Source organism: Gobius niger (assembly GCF_951799975.1).
Source record: "Gobius niger genome assembly, chromosome: 13".
Lineage (NCBI taxonomy): Eukaryota > Metazoa > Chordata > Actinopteri > Gobiiformes > Gobiidae > Gobius > Gobius niger.
In genome coordinates, this window is record NC_136864.1 from 11,326,656 (window position 1) to 11,347,393 (window position 20,738).

At 39.7% G+C, this 20,738-nt stretch overlaps 1 protein-coding gene across 2 annotated transcripts in view; it reads left to right on the forward strand.

The window, feature by feature from the left end:
• Positions 1-20,738, forward strand: part of prkci (protein kinase C, iota) — a 61,147-nt gene that overhangs the window by 15,247 nt on the left and 25,162 nt on the right. For both annotated transcript variants that reach the window (XM_079569761.1, XM_079569762.1), the window contains exons 3-10: positions 2,612-2,701; positions 7,515-7,565; positions 7,670-7,755; positions 8,613-8,750; positions 8,836-8,890; positions 10,504-10,556; positions 16,480-16,656; positions 18,913-19,010. In XM_079569761.1, coding sequence (XP_079425887.1) covers positions 2,612-2,701; positions 7,515-7,565; positions 7,670-7,755; positions 8,613-8,750; positions 8,836-8,890; positions 10,504-10,556; positions 16,480-16,656; positions 18,913-19,010 — 748 coding nt within the window. The remainder of the gene's footprint in view (positions 1-2,611; positions 2,702-7,514; positions 7,566-7,669; positions 7,756-8,612; positions 8,751-8,835; positions 8,891-10,503; positions 10,557-16,479; positions 16,657-18,912; positions 19,011-20,738) is intronic.

The following is a 20,738-nucleotide window of genomic DNA, read 5'->3' on the forward strand; positions in this document are numbered from 1 at the left end:
TAATAATCCTTTAGGAATGATTAATGCATTTGCTGTTTGCACCTGAATAAACCCGGACAGTATTGACCATAAACGGAAACAAAGGCTGCTAAAGGTAACGGTCAACACTTGTGCTAAAAATAGATGCACATTATATTATATAGAGTTGTCGGTAAAGGGCATGATCATTAGTTAATCATCTTCAGCATATTTTTTATTTATCTCTGATGCAGCTTATCGTAAGTCATTTTGTGTCATAGTTTCTGTTCGGAATCTATTGATAAAAAGTGGTTAGCGCTGGGGTCAGAAGGAAGAGTTAAGCTACGAATATCTTTAATCTTTGACTTTTCCTGTAAACGATAAGGAAATAATTAGGGCTCTTCCTGTTGGCGACTTTTTAATTATTGTCTGAAATCATTGCACAAACAGAAGAAACTACATACAAAGGCGTCATCGATTAGTCTAGTCTTGTTTTCATCAGATTGTCCTTTTTTTTCCCCCTCAAAGTTCATGCTTTACACAGTTTTAAATGTCAGGCTGCTCTCGGACGCCCCGCCTTCTTCACGTTTGCCCTGCAGCGACTCTGGCTCCTGAACTTCTGTTTCCGCCTTAGTTAAAGTAATTGTTTATTGATGGGCAATGCTGTAAACGTCTTGTAAATGTGAATTATGATTTAGTCTGCAAAGTAGTTTTAATGACAGAGTTGAGGCGTGAGAGGGTGGTGGTTTTGTGTGTATTAGAGGAGTCCAAACACATCGACACAACTAAAGCTGCTTCTACTGATACCTAACCCTAACAGGAAACAGTGTGTTTTAATCTTCGAGCTAAAATCTTCAGTGTGGTATAGAACAGGGACAGGGGTTTTAAACACAACTGTACAAAATACTGAATAATTTGAGTTTAGCTGATCTCTTAGTAAAAATATAGGCAGGATCCTCGAGGTCGTGGGTTCTCAGACTGTAAGTGAGCGATTCAAGGGGTACGTGTGACAAAGAAGGTTGGGAACCACTGTTTTAGAGGATCAAAACGAACCCTCGTGTGATCCCTTTCAAGACCCTAATGTCAAAAAATGTACACTCCAAAAAAGAGCCTTAGAATCACCATACATTCATAATGGTTTCTGCTTCTTTTTACAAAAATCTCCCGTGGCTTTTAGGTCGTTTTGAGTGGCTGTGGCTCCTGTGGCTTTTTGGGTCAATTTTACCGAAAAGCCACAGGAGGTTCTAACTCGATAAATGGAAATCACAGTAACACTTGTTTGAAGGTATGTCTTAAAGGGACTATACGGAGTTTAAAAAATGTTAAAACTAAGTATTTTTCTCCCGCTACATGTTCCAGCCATGTCCTAATGTGTAGAATGAGCCCAGACCTGTTCACCACAACTGCCTCTAAAATCCTGCATGAAAAAGTTGTTACTTTGGGTCCGAAGTATCGCCAAGCACGAGCTTAATATATAAACTGCAGCTACGCTTAAGACCTGAGGTGGCAGTAGCGAGTAAAATGACCAACTTGCATCTAGTCTCTTTAAAGGAGCAGGCCACCGTTTTTCCAGACTGAGACATGATCTTACCTGAGCTTAGACGAGTTGATGCGTAACTGTCTGGTCTTTGTGCCCGTGGAAGAGCTTGGTCGCTTCCAACTTCACCCCCGTTTGGAGCTATAGGAATACATTGGGAGAGGCCAAAGGCTAACAACATCTTTGGTCGTTTTGCGTGACTGAGGGCACGCACAAAGACTAGACAGGTGCGCATCAGCTCGTCTAAGCTCAGGTGAGAACATATCTCAGTCTGGAAAAACGGTGGCCTGTTCCTTTAACATATCAATGACACATAAGTTGCATTAAACAAGGAACATAAACTCTTTATGCATCGCATCAGCTACAAGCTTGTTTTGTACTTTGTTGAATTGCAATGTCCCTGTCAAATAAATAAATAAGAAACACAATAAACAAAAATACAATAAAAAATGTGTAAAATTGTCCTAAATGTATCGTTAAATATTGAGCCCAAAAAGGAAAATTAAGCCTCCCCATCCAGGGAGCTTCCTCATGGCGTTTGTTTTATTTTTTTTTAAAGATATTTTTCACCAATGAAAAGATCTAAGATATAATTTACTTTTATTCTGTGTGTGGCTTTAATTTATATAAAAAAAGCATCAACCTGAAAACTCACTAAAAAGCACTTTAAAAGTAGTTTGTTTGTTGCTTGCCTTGTAGTAGTATGTTTTTATTTTATTATTATTATGTAATAAAATCAAACATTAGTGCTGGAAGTAGGATTGGGTGGCAATGAAAAAAAATCATTAATAATGGGGGATAATTTTGCAAATCACCAGAAATATGCAAAAATGAGCTGTAAAACATCTTCACTTAGATTGCTTTGTCGCTCCAAAAGATAATTGTCTCAAATAAACTACAAAAGTGCTTTGAAACAACACTTTATATCCTGTTTCGAGAGGCTCCTCATCCAGTATATGTTTGTATTTTTAGCTACATGTGTTCTGTTGGTTTCTTTACACTGGAGATGAACTCGTCATTGTGAATGTGCATATCCTTGATTTCTCCTTTTCTCTCGCCTGTGTTGCCTCTGTCTAATGTAAACTCTCACATGTTATTTCTCTCTGCCTTGTGTAGGCGACCCGTGCACCGTGTCGTCGCAGCTGGAGCTGGAGGAAGCGCTGCGTCTCTATGAACTCAACAAGGACTCGGAGCTCATTATCCACGGTGAGGGCTTTATACAAGAGCATCATGTTCAAATGAAAGGTCACAAAGTGAGAGTCGACTTTACATTACATACCAGGGTAAATCATTAAAAAAGTACTGAATTTGATCATGCCAGAAAGCTAAGGCCTTAAAAGCATTACATTTCAGTTCATGGGTCTCACATTTTCTTTAATCCTTGTGTTAAAATTAGTTGCATAATATTATTGTCAAAGTATGCCTCAAGATAATGTTACTTTGAGAATTAATGTGCTTGCGGTCTCGCGCCACAGTCATTACGACAGTACGGTACAGTTGTAAAAAAAGCTCCTTGATAAGAGCACAGATAAGAGTCAGTAAATCAGGGCTGCGTTGGAAATGGAGCCACAAATACACTAATGAGTTGGACTAGCAGCGCGGGATGCTAACGCTAAATGAGAGAAGGGAGGAAGAACATGTCCTGGTAATTTTCAGGTATATATCTTAAAATAATGGGCTTTCATTTAACCGGGGCTGCATAAACACTAGCTCTGTTGCGCGGTGTTCACCTGCTATGGACCCGCCTCGTTGATGCACGAGTGAGAGGCGAGAACTGTACTAGAAACATGTCCCGAGTCCCGACGCTTCGACTGTGGCCATCGCCCAGCAGAACAACCTCAACCACAGAGCTTTTATTTGTGACTGACACGCTCCTCCAGAGTCCTGTATGCACTGCTGCTGCTCCCGGTGACTGAGCGCAGAAACAGGATCGCTGGTTTAGTCCTGGTTTAGTCCTGGCTCTGTCCAGACCTGAAGTCCTAGCTCTAGTCTACAGGACTGATTTGCCAGGGTTTAGTTCTAAGACAGACTGAAATACTGCCCACTCTTGATAAATTACTTCATCCAACCAACATGGTCAAAAAATGCTGGAAATAAATTTGTCAAGCTGTCCAACTACATCCTTCTGCTTATACTAACTTATTTTGACAAGCAGCTAATTCCATCCCTATTTATTAGCCTATCAGTCCCGTCATGCACAAGCTTAATATAGAAGGTGCAGTTACATGTATGACCTGAGGTGGCAATAGTGAGTATAAAATGGCCAACTTGCATCTCGCCTCTTTAACATGTAATTTATCTAATACAATGAGAACCAATTATATTTTTTCTACTCTACTTTCTCTACTCTCTACTATAGTGGCATTAAATTTCACCGTGATGGCATTAAAAAGGTATTAAAAAAGTCTTATAAGACGCTTGTGAGAGAGAAAAGATGGCAAGGTAATTAAAGTTATAGTACAAGAATATCAGGTGTCTAAAAGCTAACGGTTGTGTTTTTGTCTTGTTTTGTTTATGTGTTTGTTTCTGCATCACATAAAGGCTGATCAAATGTTTCTGCTTCACCTACAACCTCCAGGACAAACTTGCTAAATCATTACTGTACTCCTGTAATGGCTTTTGATATTTATAAACACAAATAACAGACTCATCCAACATATGTTTAAAGACGCGCTGACACAAAACATCAGTGCGTTTGCTGCTGACGTCTGCATTCGTACCTCAGGGCGAGACCACTTCCTCTCCTCAGCCCCGGCCCCTTTTATTAAACACGTCCAAATCTTTAAGGTCACGGCCTTCACGATCTCAACGCGCCGCACATGTGAACGTTTGATCGACACGTATACAGGGCCCGTCGTCGCTCCGTGCCACGTAAAGTTTAAATCAAATCAAAAAAAGGTCGTGGGTCAGGAGTGCACGGAGAAGAGAGGAAGCCGACAGTGCTACGGGGGTTGCCAGATCCGCGCGCTAACGAGCTCGTCGACGCCTGGATTCTGACTCACGCCGTGCCCCCGAGTCCACAGCTACTGTCTGCATCAGCGCGAGATCACGAAGGTCTGCGGCTGCACCGGGCTTCATCGCAAATGCTCTGGCAACGCTGTGCAGCAGCATGAGCATAATAAAGGCTTCCTCAAGGCAACGGCAAGAATTCACTACTGAAAGAACAGCCATCTATTGCTGCACGGCGGGTTTTCTTCAAGCACGCTGGCGATTTCACATTAACAATGTGAATCATTTGTGAGGAAAACTAATCTGATCCCTGTCTACAAATTATGAACCATCAAGAAAATGTGACCAGGGTCTGATATGGGTTTTAAATGAAAATAGAGCGGGGTCTTTGCAGAAATGTAAGTCTGTTGTCCACTACAGATCAAAATGAAATGTGGGGCTGAAAGATATATTAAAATCAAATCTTTATTGTTATGTTTTTATTTTTCAGAAAAATTCTTGGTTTTCACCTAACGCATAGTAATATATCATATCAATATCGATATGATCTGGCATGAATATCGAGATATGAAATTTTTTCCAGATCGTTCAGCCCTAGTTTGATGTAGCGGAGTGAAAGATAGTTCAAATAAATGTTTAAAATTTCAATATTAAAATCATAAGGAATAATTTTGTATCAAGGAGAACTAGGCACTGTCAATTCTAGGCTTAAAAATGACAGTAAACCTTTGTTCTAAAAGTGCATCATCATATCCTAAAATACCACATAAGCTGCAATAAACATGAAATATAGTGTAACTCAATTTGCTTCAGTTAAAAATCGAACTTTACAAAGAGTAAACAGGAAACAGGAAATGCTAATAAATATCAAGCCCAAAAATATATTGTTTATCCATTATTTATTGAACGATAAGTCGATTATCGTGACAGCCCTAAAATGGGCTCGGAGGTATTTATTTCTCGATATTTGAACTGGTGTCATGCTCATTTTGTACTAATCATTTTATATAGCGGTGGGCCGATACATAGAGCTGATATATGGGTATTTTACAATATCGGCTAAAGACCGATGTCTCTGGAACCAAAGCAATGGCGACTTCCTGTTTTTTCATTGGAAAGAGCTCAGTCTCATGTTTGCATCGTGGTGAAAATTGGTCACGAGTTTGTCCACCTCGGATCATATTTTATATATTTTTTTATGCTGCAGACTTTCATTCATGATTTCAGACACTTACTGTTTTTTTGTTTTATTTTTTTAGAATCTGCTGATTTTTGTCTTTCAAACTATTTTCTATAATCCTGTATATTATAGACAAGACTTGAGTACCTACATGTCTTGTCTATAATCCTGCAACGAGCACAGGAGGATTATAGACAAGACCTGTTAAATAAATTGGCTAAATATTGGCTAAAACATCAGCGGTGCATATTTTGGCGTTGGTCTTAGAAAAACCTCTGATTTTATAGCTTATTTACTTGATAACTTTTGTATATTTCTAACAAAGCGGTTTCTAAAATGATGCACTTGGTACGGGAAATACTATCAAACTGTCAGAATCTGTAAGAAAAACAAGCATTTCAGACGCTGCCACTGTGTTACGGTGCTGTGTGTGTGTATAGTGGAGCATAATGTGAAGCATACAGATCCCAGTGCCGCTCCAGAGCCTGAATCAATGTAATTAGCAGATAAAAATCTCACTCCAGGAATGAAAAACGAACAAGTCCATGCAATGAGAGTCAGGCAGCTGCTCACCTTGAGAAGACGGCCCATCTGCGCAGCCTCAACTTTTCACCTCCTCTCTCTTCATAGAGCCGTCAAGAATGGAGCCTCTAGTTTAACATTGAGACGAAGGATTTTATGATTTTGAACTGTAAAGATGCTTGTAAACATATGTATAATTCAGGGCCGGTTTATCCAATACGCAGAGTACTCAAGTTGCGTAGGGCCCCCAAAGCTGCAAGGGCCCCGTATCTCAATCAAATTACGGTGTTGTTTTGCTTGTTGATCAACGTTGTTATGGCGACGGGCTCTCTGACAGCACTCACTCACTCTCCGCCTGCTTTGCTAAATATAACAGCAAAACGGAGCAGTCTGCTGAAGTGCATGAGCAGGAGAGACCTACCGCGTTCCCCCTGTCACTCCCAAGGCGCGAGCACTTCTCCCCTTGGCGTCCCCGCTTGGCTGTCTGTCTCCCGGAGCTCCCCTCATGCTCGCCTCATGCTCGCCTCATGAGCGGCTCCTCCACATGTTTTCTCTGCTCGGATTCGGGGCTGCATTGGCCACACGCTCATTTAAATGAAGAGAGTAAAGCCGCTGTATTCATCTCAAAGTGGAGTTGAGTCCACACGTAGTTTTAAAGGAACAGGCCACCGTTTTTCCATACTGAGATATGTTCTTACCTGAGCTTAGATGAGTTGATACATACCTGTCTGGTCTTTGTGCCTGTGGAAGAGTGTAGTCACTTCCAACTTCACCCCCCTTTGGAGCTTTAGGAATACATTGGGAGAGGCCAAATGCTAGCAACATCTTTGGCCGTTTAGCGTGACTGAGCCCACGCACAAAGACCAGACCGGTACTCATCAGCTCGTCTAAGCTCAGGCAAGAACATATCTCAGTATGTAAAAACAGTGGCCTGTTCCTTTTAAATCAGTGGTTCCCAAAGTGTGGGTCAGGGACCAGAGGTGAGAGAATGTGGCCATTTACTATGTTAAAAAATTGGGGGGAAATAGACTAGTGTCATCCTAAATCCAAGTCTGACAGTGGCTTAGTGGATAGTGGTTCTGACGCAAAGGGGCAGGGCCTGAAGTGAGGTCAGTATGTTCCACCTCTGCCCTGTCCTACTGCACAGTGTCACTGTTTTTGACCACAACTGGGTTCACTCATCAAATAGCCATGGGATGCCTTCTGTAGGGCCAGCACCGGCTCTGGTGTCATTAATGAGCCCATCCACAGGAAACACAACAGAGCTAGTATAAGTTTGTACAGGTGAAAAGTTGCTTGGGGTTTTTGTATGGCGTGTTCAGTTGTTCTGTATCTTCGCCTTATTTGACTCTTGTTTTCTCCTCTCAGTGTTTCCGAATATCCCGGAGAAGCCCGGCATGCCGTGTCCAGGAGAAGACAGTGAGTGAAACTTCTACTTTTCAAACCGTAGTGGATATAAACTATTCACGATCTCGGCCGTGACCCTTGGGGGAAATGCATGTATTTTATTTATTCTTTCTCAGAGTCCATATACCGGCGCGGGGCGAGACGCTGGAGGAAGCTTTACTACGCCAGTGGCCACGCTTTTCAGGCGAAGCGCTTCAACAGGGTGAGGCAAAAAAAAAAAAAAAACACTCCCAAAACTACCAGATATCAACTCTGAAGTGTTGATTTTGTCTTATATGTTGATTATTCCTTTGTATCACACAACTATGGAGCGTGTGAGATGTTTTGTTTTCATGCTACAACGTCTCACCAGTGATTTGTTAGTTTTTTTGGATTCCCATAAGCTTCTTCTCCTAGGATCCAATGGAACAGTATACTCTGACTTTATAAAACGGCGTCCATTTTGAAGAAACTTGCCTCACTTTTGTATTCATAAAGATGACCTATACCGGGGGGGTAGGCAAGTTTGTGTCATGGAGGGCCGATTTTCTTCATTGCCAAAACACCAAGGGCCGAAACACACAGTTGTAGCCCAAAGTAAAGCACCTTTTTTCTACAAATATAGGTTTTGCACATAATATATGACCTAATAGGGTGTATTGCTGGGAAATGTGAAAATATTGACAGTATTTTCCACATTGTAGAGTCTTTTTCACACATTTGATCTGAATTGGTATGACTAAATGTTTCTCTAAAATTCTCTTGGGGGCCAAAGGTTTTATAAAACCCCTGACCTATACAGTGCTCGTGTTGCATTCTGCCTTCATGCCCTTCCTTGACACTCTGCCATGTCATTGCTAGCGTTTATGTCCTTAGTGCAGACTGGCAGCCACATATTCGTCAGTCAGCGCCAGGGGCAGGTGCAGCTATAACTTCTAATGGACTGTAACGGCGCTCTGAGAATACTTCCAACCTTGTAGAGCTCAGTGGAAGCCGTCTGACTCAAACGAATTGAAACTTTCTGTCTCTCAAACTGTCTAACACTTTCGCGATGTTCTCTCTGTCCTCGTGTGCGAGCAGCGGGCCCACTGTGCCATCTGTACAGACAGGATCTGGGGCCTGGGGCGGCAGGGGTACAAATGCATCAACTGCAAACTATTGGTTCACAAAAAGTGCCACAAGCTGGTCACGGTGGAGTGCGGACGGCCCATGTTGCAGGTCAGTGCCGGGAGCGGAGCCTCGTCTTTAAACCTCATGTCGTTTCTTTATTTGATGCTAATGATGATGCGCTTTTCGAATCCAGGAGCCAATCATGCAAGGCCCGACGTCAAATCAGCTAGACCAAACTGAACAGCCAGGTAAAGCACACACTGGAATATGGACGTCAATAACACATGATTACTACATCCTTAACTAGTCAATATGATTGTCGTCCATCATGATGAGCTGAGAATGTGTAGCAATAACTAATACAAGTTACAACACAAATCCCAAGGGTATCGAGAAAGTAAAAGTATTGAAAGCAAGAACAGAAAAGAAAGAAGTCTTTATATTCAAGTTTTGATGCAGTTGGTCATCAAAGATTAAAAGAAATAAAAAAGTGACACACAAGTTGAAAAAAATGGGGGAAAATTGAGGAAAAAGTAAAAGAAATTGAAAAAAAAACTTGAAAACTTTGGAAACAATATGGAAAAATTGAGAAAAACAGGTGAAAACATTAGGGTAAATTTGGGAGGAAATGTGGGGGGAAAAACTTGGAACATTTGGGCAAAAAAATGTTTATCTGGGGAGAAACATGTAAAAAAAAAAAAAGAAGAAAGGGAAGAAATGTTGAAAAAATATGGAAAAATTGAGAAAAACAAATGAAAACATTGGGGTAAATTTGGGGAAAGATTTGAAACATTTGGGAAGAAATGCAAAAAAAATACTTGGAAAATTTAGGGCAAAAACATTTTTCATTTGTGGAGAAACATGTAAGAAAAGTATTGGGAAATTGAGGGAAAAAATCTGGAAACATTGAGAAAAACAAGTGGAACCATTGGGGTAAATGTGGGGAGAAAATTTTAAAGAACTTGGAAAGTGTTTTTTTTTCCCCTTTGTATTTAAAGTTTCTTTACAAAAGTATTATGTTCCGGTATCAGTATCAAACACCAAGTGCCGGTATCAAAAAAGAAAGGTAAAGTTACCCAGCCCTAGTCAGTATCGTTGTAGCCAATATTTGTATATGAAGCATTTCCCCAGTGCTTCAGCTGTGGTGCGGTTCGCCCTCTGCATCAGACTTAAGTCCTGTCAGGTGTTTGGACTGAGCTCGGATTGTGTTGCTATTGTTAGAAAACCAGTGGAAACGACGACGCGGAGCACAATAGCGCACTGAGGTCCTCTGAAGGGGTTTTGTGCATTGATTTAGTTAATATTTACAACCAAACTGTTAAAATGTGGGAAAATGTAAAATCAGGAAGTTGATACTGTGTTATAAAGGCACGGCTAACAAGACATTGTTCAATACATACATAGAAAAGTACTGAATTTCCACTTAATTGCACATTTGTTATTGACAAAAGATCTTTCCGTACTTTTTTTCACTCTAAATGAGGTGCTTGATTCTAAACAAATGAGAAGTGAAGCATAAGCAGTAAGTGGCCAAATAAATTAAAACTTTTACATAACCTATGAATGTATAACCCCATATGTTACCCCATAAACACAATGGTTAAAAGACGTTTTGTTACTACATGTGTGATCTGTCATTACCATCTTAGTCAAAATGTTTTCTTGATGATACATTTTCTCCTTCTCTGGCGTTAAAAATGACTATGGTGTTTGTGTAGCTGTGAACAAAGCCTGTTACTGTCTCACACTTGGTTATCGCTTGTGTTTTTTTTATATTATTAAACCTTCTCTTTTTTCCTCTCCACGTCCTCCCACTCTCCTTCTGCCTCGTGTGTCTTGCGTCTGTCACTTCCTCCTGTAGGCCCGCACAAAGACTCCAGAGAAAGCCTGACGTACGACGGTGAAGAGAAAGAGGTGAGGGAATCGGCGTCTGATGTCTGTCAAACCTGTCATGCCGAGCGCACACGTGTGGTGTGAATATGTACATGAGAATCTGGATACAGGGAAGAACATGCTGAGGCGAAGGCTGTGAATAGAAATCTAGCAACAATGGGTGGTAGTAAGTGCATTGTGGGTAAACGCAAAAGGTAGAGGTGACAGTTAATTTAACTACAAGACAAGCACCATATTGAATTTAGTTTTTACAGTATCGGAAGAGGATTTATTGCCTTTGTCAGTCAACAGGTTTACAAACTAGGAATCTTCCCAACCCGGAGCACCAGGGGTTGCCATTTTTAACAATAAGACAAAACTTAATTGTATATTTGATAGGGCTGTGCAATTCGATTACAATTTCAATGATTGCACTAATTATTACACTTTTTTTTTTTTTTTAATTTTTTATTAATTTTTTTTGCATTATTTCATGGCGCTGGGATTATTTTCCCTTTGCATTTTGCCTGACATAAAACAAACAGCACTGTGTGATGATGCCATCAGGCGGCGCTGCTCAGTTTACTTGTGCAGGTGTGAGGGCTGGCTAGCAGGAAAAGAAGCTAACAGGCTAACGGGCAAAGCTAGCCGTGGACTAGTGCCACTTGCTTGTGCAACAGTATTTACAGCCAAGTTTGAGTGAAAAAAATGATTTCCATTATGTATTTGGATGTACAATATCCCTCTCTCCCTTTGTCTTTTCTGTCAGCGTAGTATTTACTCTCACGGACAATTCATAAGTTAAAAAATTGCAACTTGCTACGACACCTGCAGTTGCGCTTATGGCCTCTAGGGGCAAGAGTTACTTAGTACTGCTTTAAATAAGAAAGAGAAAAAAGGTAATACTCAGTATTAACTCTTATAAATCACCAAAACTGGAGTTTAGGGCGACTCTCTCATAGTTAGAGCTGTCACGATATATCAATTTATATCAGTTTATATCAATCTACAGTATATTCAATACATAACAGATAGACAATACATGAATGAGTAATTAGCCTTTTTTCTTATTTTTTTTCTTTGTAAAACTTAGATTTTTTTTTATCGAAAGAAATTGGGTAACATTATATTTCATAGATATGGTTATGCACTTTTTTGTCATTTTAATGCTGAAGTGTTGACCAGTACCTAGTAGCTTCAGAATCAATAATATCATTTATCTCAGTATATCGAGCTTCACAATTTGCCATCGTGACAGGCCTAGTTGTATTTAGACCCAAACTTAAGGGGTTCTTCAAAACGATTGGGAACCATTGCCTTAATGTTGCCAGATATGCCAAGTATTCCACATACCCATAATGCATATTGTAATTCTGCTGCCCTTCTATGTATCCCTTTGAATGACCCTGTGTCCGGCTGTGATAAAGTGCGCGTGCAGACGTCGGCACCATTGCTGTTGTGTGGTTATTGATTTCCGTTGGCGGGGCTAATAAAGTAACCTTTTATCACCGCTCCTAACACCAGAGGCTGATGAATGAGGCCAGATGTAACCGGGGCTAAAGGCCATTTGGAAAACTAAAAGCATATTTTTGATGCTGATGTTTTCCCTAGAGTGTTTTGGGCCGATATTGTACATGCCCATGACTTTATTAAAACGATTACATTGGATTAGATGGCGGCTAAATGGTCTCGTATGTCTGGCTTGGAGACGTTGGCCAACACAAGATGGATTCTTAGGTTTCATCAGGAAAAGTGAGTAGGAGGAGATTCCGTATTTGTCTTGTTTTCTCCTCATTTCATTCATGTTTGTTACACCCAGTTTAGACACAATTCAGTCCACTTTACGTTCCTTTCAGACCCTTTTTTAGACCTTAAGGTTAGATAGGTAGGTTGTATGGAGGACCATGACTGCCAAAACAGTCATGGTCCATATAACGCTTCTTATCACATCTATTCACAATGTGATACAGGTGTTTATATCAACTCTTTACATCAAGAACAACCTTATGGAGGACCGTGGCTGCCAAAACAATAAATATATCTATAAACAAATATATAAATAAATATATAAATAAAATAAAGATCAAATGTGCAAAGAAATGCATGCATTTATTATCATAAGTGCATTTGAAAATGCATCTGCGTCTGAAATCAGTCTGCGTGCATGAAGAAAGATTAACCAATGAGCTTACAGCAGCGGCATCCAGACCCACCCCATGATTTGCATAGAGAGAAATACAGAAATAAATAGATACAGAAATAAATAAATGAATACAGAAATAAATAAATACAAAAATAAATAAATATATAAATACAGAAATAAATACAGAAAAATACAGAAATAAATAAATATATAAATACAGAAATAAATACAGAAAAATACAGAAATAAATAAATATATAAATACAGAAATAAATACAGAAAAATACAAAAATAAATAAATAAATGAATACAGAAATAAATAAATACAAAAATAAATAAATATATAAATACAGAAATAAATACAGAAAAATACAGAAATAAATAAATATATAAATACAGAAATAAATACAGAAAAATACAAAAATAAATAAATATATAAATACAGAAATAAATACAGAAAAATACAAAAATAAATAAATAAATACAAAAAATAATAAATAGATGTATAAATATATAAATAAATAAATACAGAAATAATACATATATAAATAAATACAGAAATATATAAATAAATAAATGAATAAATAAACACAAACATGAATAAATATATAAATACATAAATAAATATATAAATAAATAAATGCACTTATTATAAATGCATGCATTTCTTTGCACATTTGATCTTTATTTTTATTTATTTATATATTTGTTTATAGACATATTTATTGTTTTGGCAGCCACGGTCCTCCATAAGGTTGTTCTTGATGTAAAGAGCTGATATAAACACCTGTATCACATTGTAAATAGATGTGATAAGAAGCGTTATATGGAGACGATAATTATTGCAAGCTTTGTGTCACATACAGTATGTTGTGTTAAATGAGGCACATCATATGATCCATGTCTGTGAATTAACAGGTTGGCAGATGATTGACAGGGAATTCATTTAAACCTCTTATTTTTACCTACATTTTTAAGTCTCTTGTAGAAATCGTTTATCACAAGGATTTTGGAATATCAACACCAAGGAAAATGGGATGGACTCCCTTGTTTTCTCTAAACCTATTTTTAACAAGACTTCTGCTTCAATTAAACGGGACTTGGAAAACCTTTATTGATCCGTGAGGGAAATTACTCGGCCACAGTGGCTCAATAATGCAATAAAAACAAATCTTAAGCATACTAGGTTAAAACCAATTGATATGTAAGAAAAAGCAAACAAAATTAAAAAGATGTAATGCTATTAGTCTCCTCCACTTTTCAATCCTCTTTCACCACTTTGGAACCGCTGCCTTGTTATGTTGTAAACTTGTATTTTGCCCCGAAGCCGATGGTTTCCATGGATAAGCCTCGCTCAATACTCAAAACAACCCTGAGCATCCACTAATTGATCTGGGACCGTGCTGTGATTAGGAAGAAAGCTCTGTTATACCTGTTTTGCTGCGACTAACATGGTCTGCAAACAGGCTGGGGTTTTGGAAAAAGGCCGACCGCAAACTCAATTTGTGTCGTATTGAAGAAAAGGGAATCGAAGCGAGTGATCAGTTTGATTTTGCCATTGACAAAAAAAATAAGTCCTGGACTAAACCTGGTTAAGATTTTGATTAATGTTGGCTTATGAATAGTTTAGTCTTTGGATTTGTGTTTTAGTCCCAGGTTTGTCCCGGTGTTTCAGGGAAGCCGAGCTAAAAGTATTGTCATAGAAAATAGCTATTAAAGGCCCTATACCTGTTTTTTTTTTTTTATGACAGGCAATAAAAGAGGAAGCCACACTCAACTCTTAACTTTCCACACATACCGCTTGGAATTTTTTACATTTCTGCCTAATTGGTCATAAAATGTGGTCTGATCTTCATTAAAATCACCAGAATGAGCAAACAAACAGTGTCTGCTTAAACTAATGCCACCCAAAAATGTTCATGTGATTATGTTTTTATTGGTAACATGTAAACATTCACAGGACAGGGAGGAATAAGTGAGTTTGAATGTTCACATGTTATGGCCAATAAAACTAGATTCCAGATTCCAGATTTGTATTTGTCAAACCATGTGAATAGTTTGAAATTATGTTTCTCTCATCCTTGATTGTGGAGCGGGGGGAGGGGGAAGAGGGAGGGAGGGCAGGGAGTTCAGCTTCCCGATGGCCTTGAGTACGAAACTGTTCCTCAGTCGACTGGAACTGACCCGCAGTCTCCTCCCTGAAGGCATAACCTTGAAGAGACTGTGTGATGGGTGCGAAGGGTCCCTGGCGATTTTGAGAACTTGCGGAGAAAGTAGAGACGCTGATTACTTTTCTAAATATGATCAAATGTAAATGTTTGGGTGGTATTAGTTTAAGCAGACACTGTTTACTCATTATGATTTTGATGAAGGTCAGACCACATTTCGTGACCAATTTAGGCTCAAATGTAAGTTTCCTCCTACTGTACACACACATTTCACAACTTTAGGGTCACATTTGCAGAAATGTAAGAAAACTTGCCCAAAGCCTCATAAATGTATAAATAGATGCATTGCACAGTGTTTTTTCCCAGTGTTTTTTACAATATACTTGAATATAAATGAGGTTGTAGAGCTTTAAACTGCTTTTAAACAGTTTTGCACAGTATTACAAAACATAAGAAGGGAAGAATATTTATTTCATTACAATTTCTTCTTCTTTTTTTTTTTCCCAGCTTTATTTTACATTTTTAAGGCACATAACAAATACAAGTGAAAACCCACAATTCAAAATAGACTATGCCAGGATAGACATAGAAAAACAATGGAACAATCAACAAAATCATAAACACAACACAAAAAAAACCCATTACATTCATAAAATAATTTCTCAATAATCTACACGAGACCAGACAAACAAAAAACAACAAAAAAGGACAAAGACATTTTATTACAATTTCAACGTTCCTGCTTTATGATTAATGACTAAACTTGACTATAACGCTATCCTGACAGGTAAATTAGTTTTAGCAGTTACTTAATTTACCAATTCACTGTAAAATGGGTAACCTTATTTGACAAATGTATTAATTTATCTTACGTGGTGAATGTACACTGGTTGATTATACAATGACCCATGCACAGCTCTACTCGACAGCTTCTTTGGACACTAGGAGTAAGGTTTTTGTTTTTTTTGGATGGATAATTATGGCCTAAGGTAAACTTTACTGCATTTTACACATGCTCCAATGCCACTGAGGGAACCTGTCAGGATGTCTGCATGTTTTGGTCTTTTTTAGGAAGAGGTTTAAGGGTTTAAGGTTTAATCCTGGCCTATCTAGCTTTGGCTTGTGAGCGAATCCCCTGCTTTTGAACACCACATGTCCGTAGAATGATGAAGAAAGAGTTGAGCACAGATGGAGAAGCCGGCCCAGGCGTGATGATGATGATATCCCAGGTTCGGCGCGAGACTCGGGGGATGTGCGCTGTCACGGGCACAGGCTTTAGATGGATTGGTCCTAGTATTGGTTCACTGCAGAACAAATTACAGTTGAGCGGAGGAGCGAGGGGGAGAGATCGGTGAGCACACTGTAAAGGTGTCATCAACGCTAAAGACTGGATAGTGCAGCTTTTAATCAAATCTGGAGACCCGGTGCTATCTAATAAGGCCAAGACGGTCATTACTGTGATGTACTTCTACAATAAAGCAAGAGTTTAATTTGGGAATCACCCTAAGGAAATCAGGAGCTCGCCAAATCACCTCTAAATGAACTCGCGGAAGGTTAAGAGCCAAAACATTGTTACTGAACAGGTTTAATAAGTGCTCCGTCACTCGGCCTCCTGCCTCAAATATTGAGTTTGTAATTTTCTCTGCCCGCCTCAGGCCCTCAGCAGCAGAGACACGGGGAAGTCGCCCTCCAGTCTGGGTCTGGCAGATTTCGACCTGCTGCGGGTGATCGGGAGAGGGAGCTACGCCAAAGTGCTGCTCGTGCAACTCAAGAAGACGGAGCGGATCTACGCCATGAAGGTGGTGAAGAAGGAGCTGGTCAATGACGACGAGGTAGAAATCAACGCACAATAGATATAAAACGTGTGACCTTCACACCTTTCTATAATTTAAGAAAGATGTTTTATCAGCCTAAAACTGAATATAAATAAATCTGCAGGTCATGGGGTAAACACTGGAGAAATAATGGGAGGTTAAACGACAAATGAAGCTAATGCTAGCCAATCAGCAGTCAGTGAAAATGATTGCTTTACAATCTTCGGATAAACTGTGCAGTGCCTTGTGGGATTGCTCTGAGATCATTTTGGCTTGATGAGGAGCATCCTGAGTTACCTACTGTAAAATGAAGGAACTGCACTGACACAGTCGGATGGTCCTTGCCAGTCGGGCTGTATAATATATCTCAAAAAAATATCATGTGGTGTCGTGTGATGCAATACAATTGTATGGCATCATCACTAAAGTCTTCATCTGACACATTTGTTTGCAAACATTTACTGACTTATTTCAATTTTAGTCTTGTTTTGGTCCTGATGTACCGTATTTTCCGGACTATAAGTCGCTCTTTTTTTCATAGTTTGCCTTGGGGTGCGACTTATACTCAGGCGCGACTTATGTCTCTAATTGTATCATGTAAAGCGCTTTGTGACCATGTCTGTGAAAGGCATTATATAAATAAAGCTCTTCTTCTACTCCTCCTACTACTCCTCCTCCTCCTTCTTCTTCTACTCCTCCTTCTACTCCTCCTTCTTCTTCTTCTTCTTCTTCTTCTTCTACTCCTCCTTCTACTCCTCCTCCTTCTTCTACTCCTCCTTCTACTCCTCCTTCTTCTCCTTCTACTCCTCCTCTTCTGTCTTCTTCTCCATCTTCTACTCCTTCTTCTCCTTCTACTCCTCCTTTTCTGTCTTCTTCTCCATCTTCTACTCCTTCTTCTCCATCTTCTACTCCTTCTTCTCCTTCTACTCCTTCTTCTTCTCCATCTTCTCCTCCTCCTTCTTCTCCTTCTACTCCTCCTTCTTCTCCTTCTACTCCTCCTTCTTCTCCTCCTTCTCCTCCTCTTCCATGCCCAGGTAGTTGCCATGGCGGGTGCGACTTATATGTTTTCTTTTCCATTATGCATATTTTGGCTGGAGCGATTTATAGTCCCGAAAGTAGTCTTTTTAAAGTCGCTTTTGACACAGTTTGCTGAAAAACAAGTTACTTACGATTTGTGTTGAATTAGAAACAGTTTAGGGAAATATCTCAACAGTATCGTTATCGCAATTTTGCACAGCCGTATCACAAGTTACTTACTATATCATTCAGCCCTACTTGCCAGTGTTGACAATGATGCACGTTCGGGTCAATGATAAGGAGAAGAAGCTTCCCTAGACTTATAGCTATGCTGAAATGTGCGTCTAATAAACACATGGTCTGAAAATGAGGTTGTGCAGCTTGCTGTCAACATTGACTAATGGTTTAAAAAGTAGCTCTTGCAGAAGTTTACATAGATGAAACCAAAGCTACACAGTCGTACATAATCCTTTTTGGAAAATATTCATGAAGCATTTTAGTTTCATTGTCCAATACAGTGCTGGCTGGTTTAAAAATGGCTGCACATTTCCAGACAATGCAGTGGGCCGTATGTAGCTTAATTGGCAGTTCTTGTGTATGTGCTTGAACGCAATTAGAAGATGCATATGTTGCGTGAAAGAGGGATGAGCCGTGGTAGAAGTCTATACAATGTGACAGTCAAGTAACACCTCTGTGCGTCTGAAGCTGCGAGTTAGTTAACACTGCACCCATCACTCCGCAGTCAATGCTGGTTTTAATTAATGCAGTTGCCGCAATTAGTATGAGCCGTTTTTCTTAGCACCGGCCCGTTTCACGTGATCGAACCTGCAGTAGCTCCTTGTCTTCCCCCGGCTTGCTCTGAATGGAGTCTTTGGAGCCATCACTCTGCCTAAGAAGGTGCAGATAAACCATCATGTCATCACGGATTGATTTTAGCATGTACGCCGCCGCACAGCCCGCGCTCCTGCAGTCGTTAGCCCTGATTAGACGCACTTAGCATGATTGACAAATTGACAAGAGCTCGGCGATCGAAGGAGAAGTGTTTTGCTGTCAGCCGTGTCCAGACGTATTATCATCCGCTGTCAATAGGCCCGCTGCATAGACTTAAACTGCCTTTTCTCTCCGCAGCCCAGATAACATCGAGTTGCAGGGGGAAGGCTGATGTAGCGCAGTGCTTATTCAGCGGCTCGTAGGTTCAAGGGTATGCCGTCAGTGGAGGGTAGATGGATTGACGTCTGGGTGTGTCTCTTTCTACAGGACATTGACTGGGTTCAAACGGAGAAGCACGTTTTCGAGCAGGCGTCCAACCACCCCTTCCTGGTCGGCCTCCACTCGTGTTTTCAAACAGAAAGCAGGTCAGTATTCAGCGCGATGGCTTTTCCTGCGAGATACATTTACGCCAAATACTTTCCCCTCCCTTGACTAACATAAAGCCCCTTTTCACTCTATAAATCCCCCTTTTTCCTCCTCTGCACATGTCCAAAACCTCTCATTTCACAGAAGCACAACTACTCCCTGATGACTTTATATTGATAATGCAAGCTGTCCCTGTTGTAAAATGGAGAATTGGTTACAAAAGGCTTCAGATTGTTAACACGGTTTTGTCACATCAATCTCATGTTCCAATCATGTCAAAGTTACTGCTACAAAAGCTAAATATAATCATTTTAATTAACCTCTTACCTCCCGCCTTTAAAGGAATAGGCCACTGTTTTTACACACTGAGCTATGTTCTTACCTTAGCTTAGACGAGTTCATTTGTGCCTGTCTGGTCTTCAGGCGTGCCCTCAGTCACATAAACACAGCACAGACGGCGTTAGCATTTAGCCTCTCCTCCTCCTCTCCACTATAGCTCTAAACGAGGTGAAGATAGAAGCGACCAAGCTCTTCCACGTTTTCCCTATTTAAATATGGTTACGTGAAGTGTTACACTACAAAGTACACAAAATGAAACAATGTGGATTTTCTATGCGGATAAAAAGGGGAACTATATTGTCAGGCGTAATAATACCAGGAGTAGTTTGACATCCGCGCAGTAATATCCTCACTTTACTGTGTGGATGTCGAACCAGGCCTCCTAATACTGGCCTATTCCTTTAACCAAGCGCATTTTCTCCAGTTTGGCTTTACTCAAATCTGAAGGCTTCTCGACTGGAGCTTATAGCCTAATAGGCCAGACAGAGTGACACCTCATTTGAAAGCTAAGACCTACAAAACTGATAGTAACTTTTTTAACACGTTGTCGCCTCTTTTTTTATCCCATTTCATAAGCGTGTTGGTCGTGTTTTTGTAGGTTTTTTTGTCTCGTTTTGGTCACCTTGTTATCGGCTTTCTTTTTGTTGATTTTTCATCACTCTTTAGTCGTGTTTTTGTAGTTTTTTGTTGTGTTATTGTTGCTTTTCCTGCACGTTTTGTCGCTCCTTTGCCACGTTTTTTTAATCGACTTTTTGTAATTTTTTGTTTCTTTTTCCATTGCTTTTTTGTAGTGTTTTTGTCACTCTTTAATCTCATATGTGTCAACATTTTTGTCACTTTTTTTCCTTTTCATCACTCTTAAGTCAGGTGTTTTTTTTGTGTTATTGTTACTTTTCCGGCACGTTTTGTCGCTCTTTTGACACTTTTTTTGCTTCTAGATTTGGGTAAAGCCAAACTGGAGAAAATGTGCTCGGTTCATGTGGGGGTTAAGTATGCAATATACATTTAAGCTTAAGGAAGTATTCATTCCTCATGGATCAGTGAGAACAGTCATTAGACCGAAAAGGTACGGTGTAAATCTGCACGAGTTCCCAAAAAATGTTCCTGAAGAAGGACATGTCCTTTAATTAACCATCCAGGCGTCTGTGGAGCAATTCTAAAACGTCCGAATCTTCTGCTGCTTTGTGTCAGTTTTCAAAGCCATCTTTAAAGAGACTAAATTATGAGGAAGACAACTTACTTGACTAAATTACTCGGCCTATATCAGTTTCGTTTTCTAGTAAAATAAGTTTTAAAAAGGCTTATAGTGTTTTTGTTCAACTTCCTTCTGTAACTGCTCAATACAGCATTTACTATCAGTGTTTGCTTCCTGTTTATTTCATTTCCTC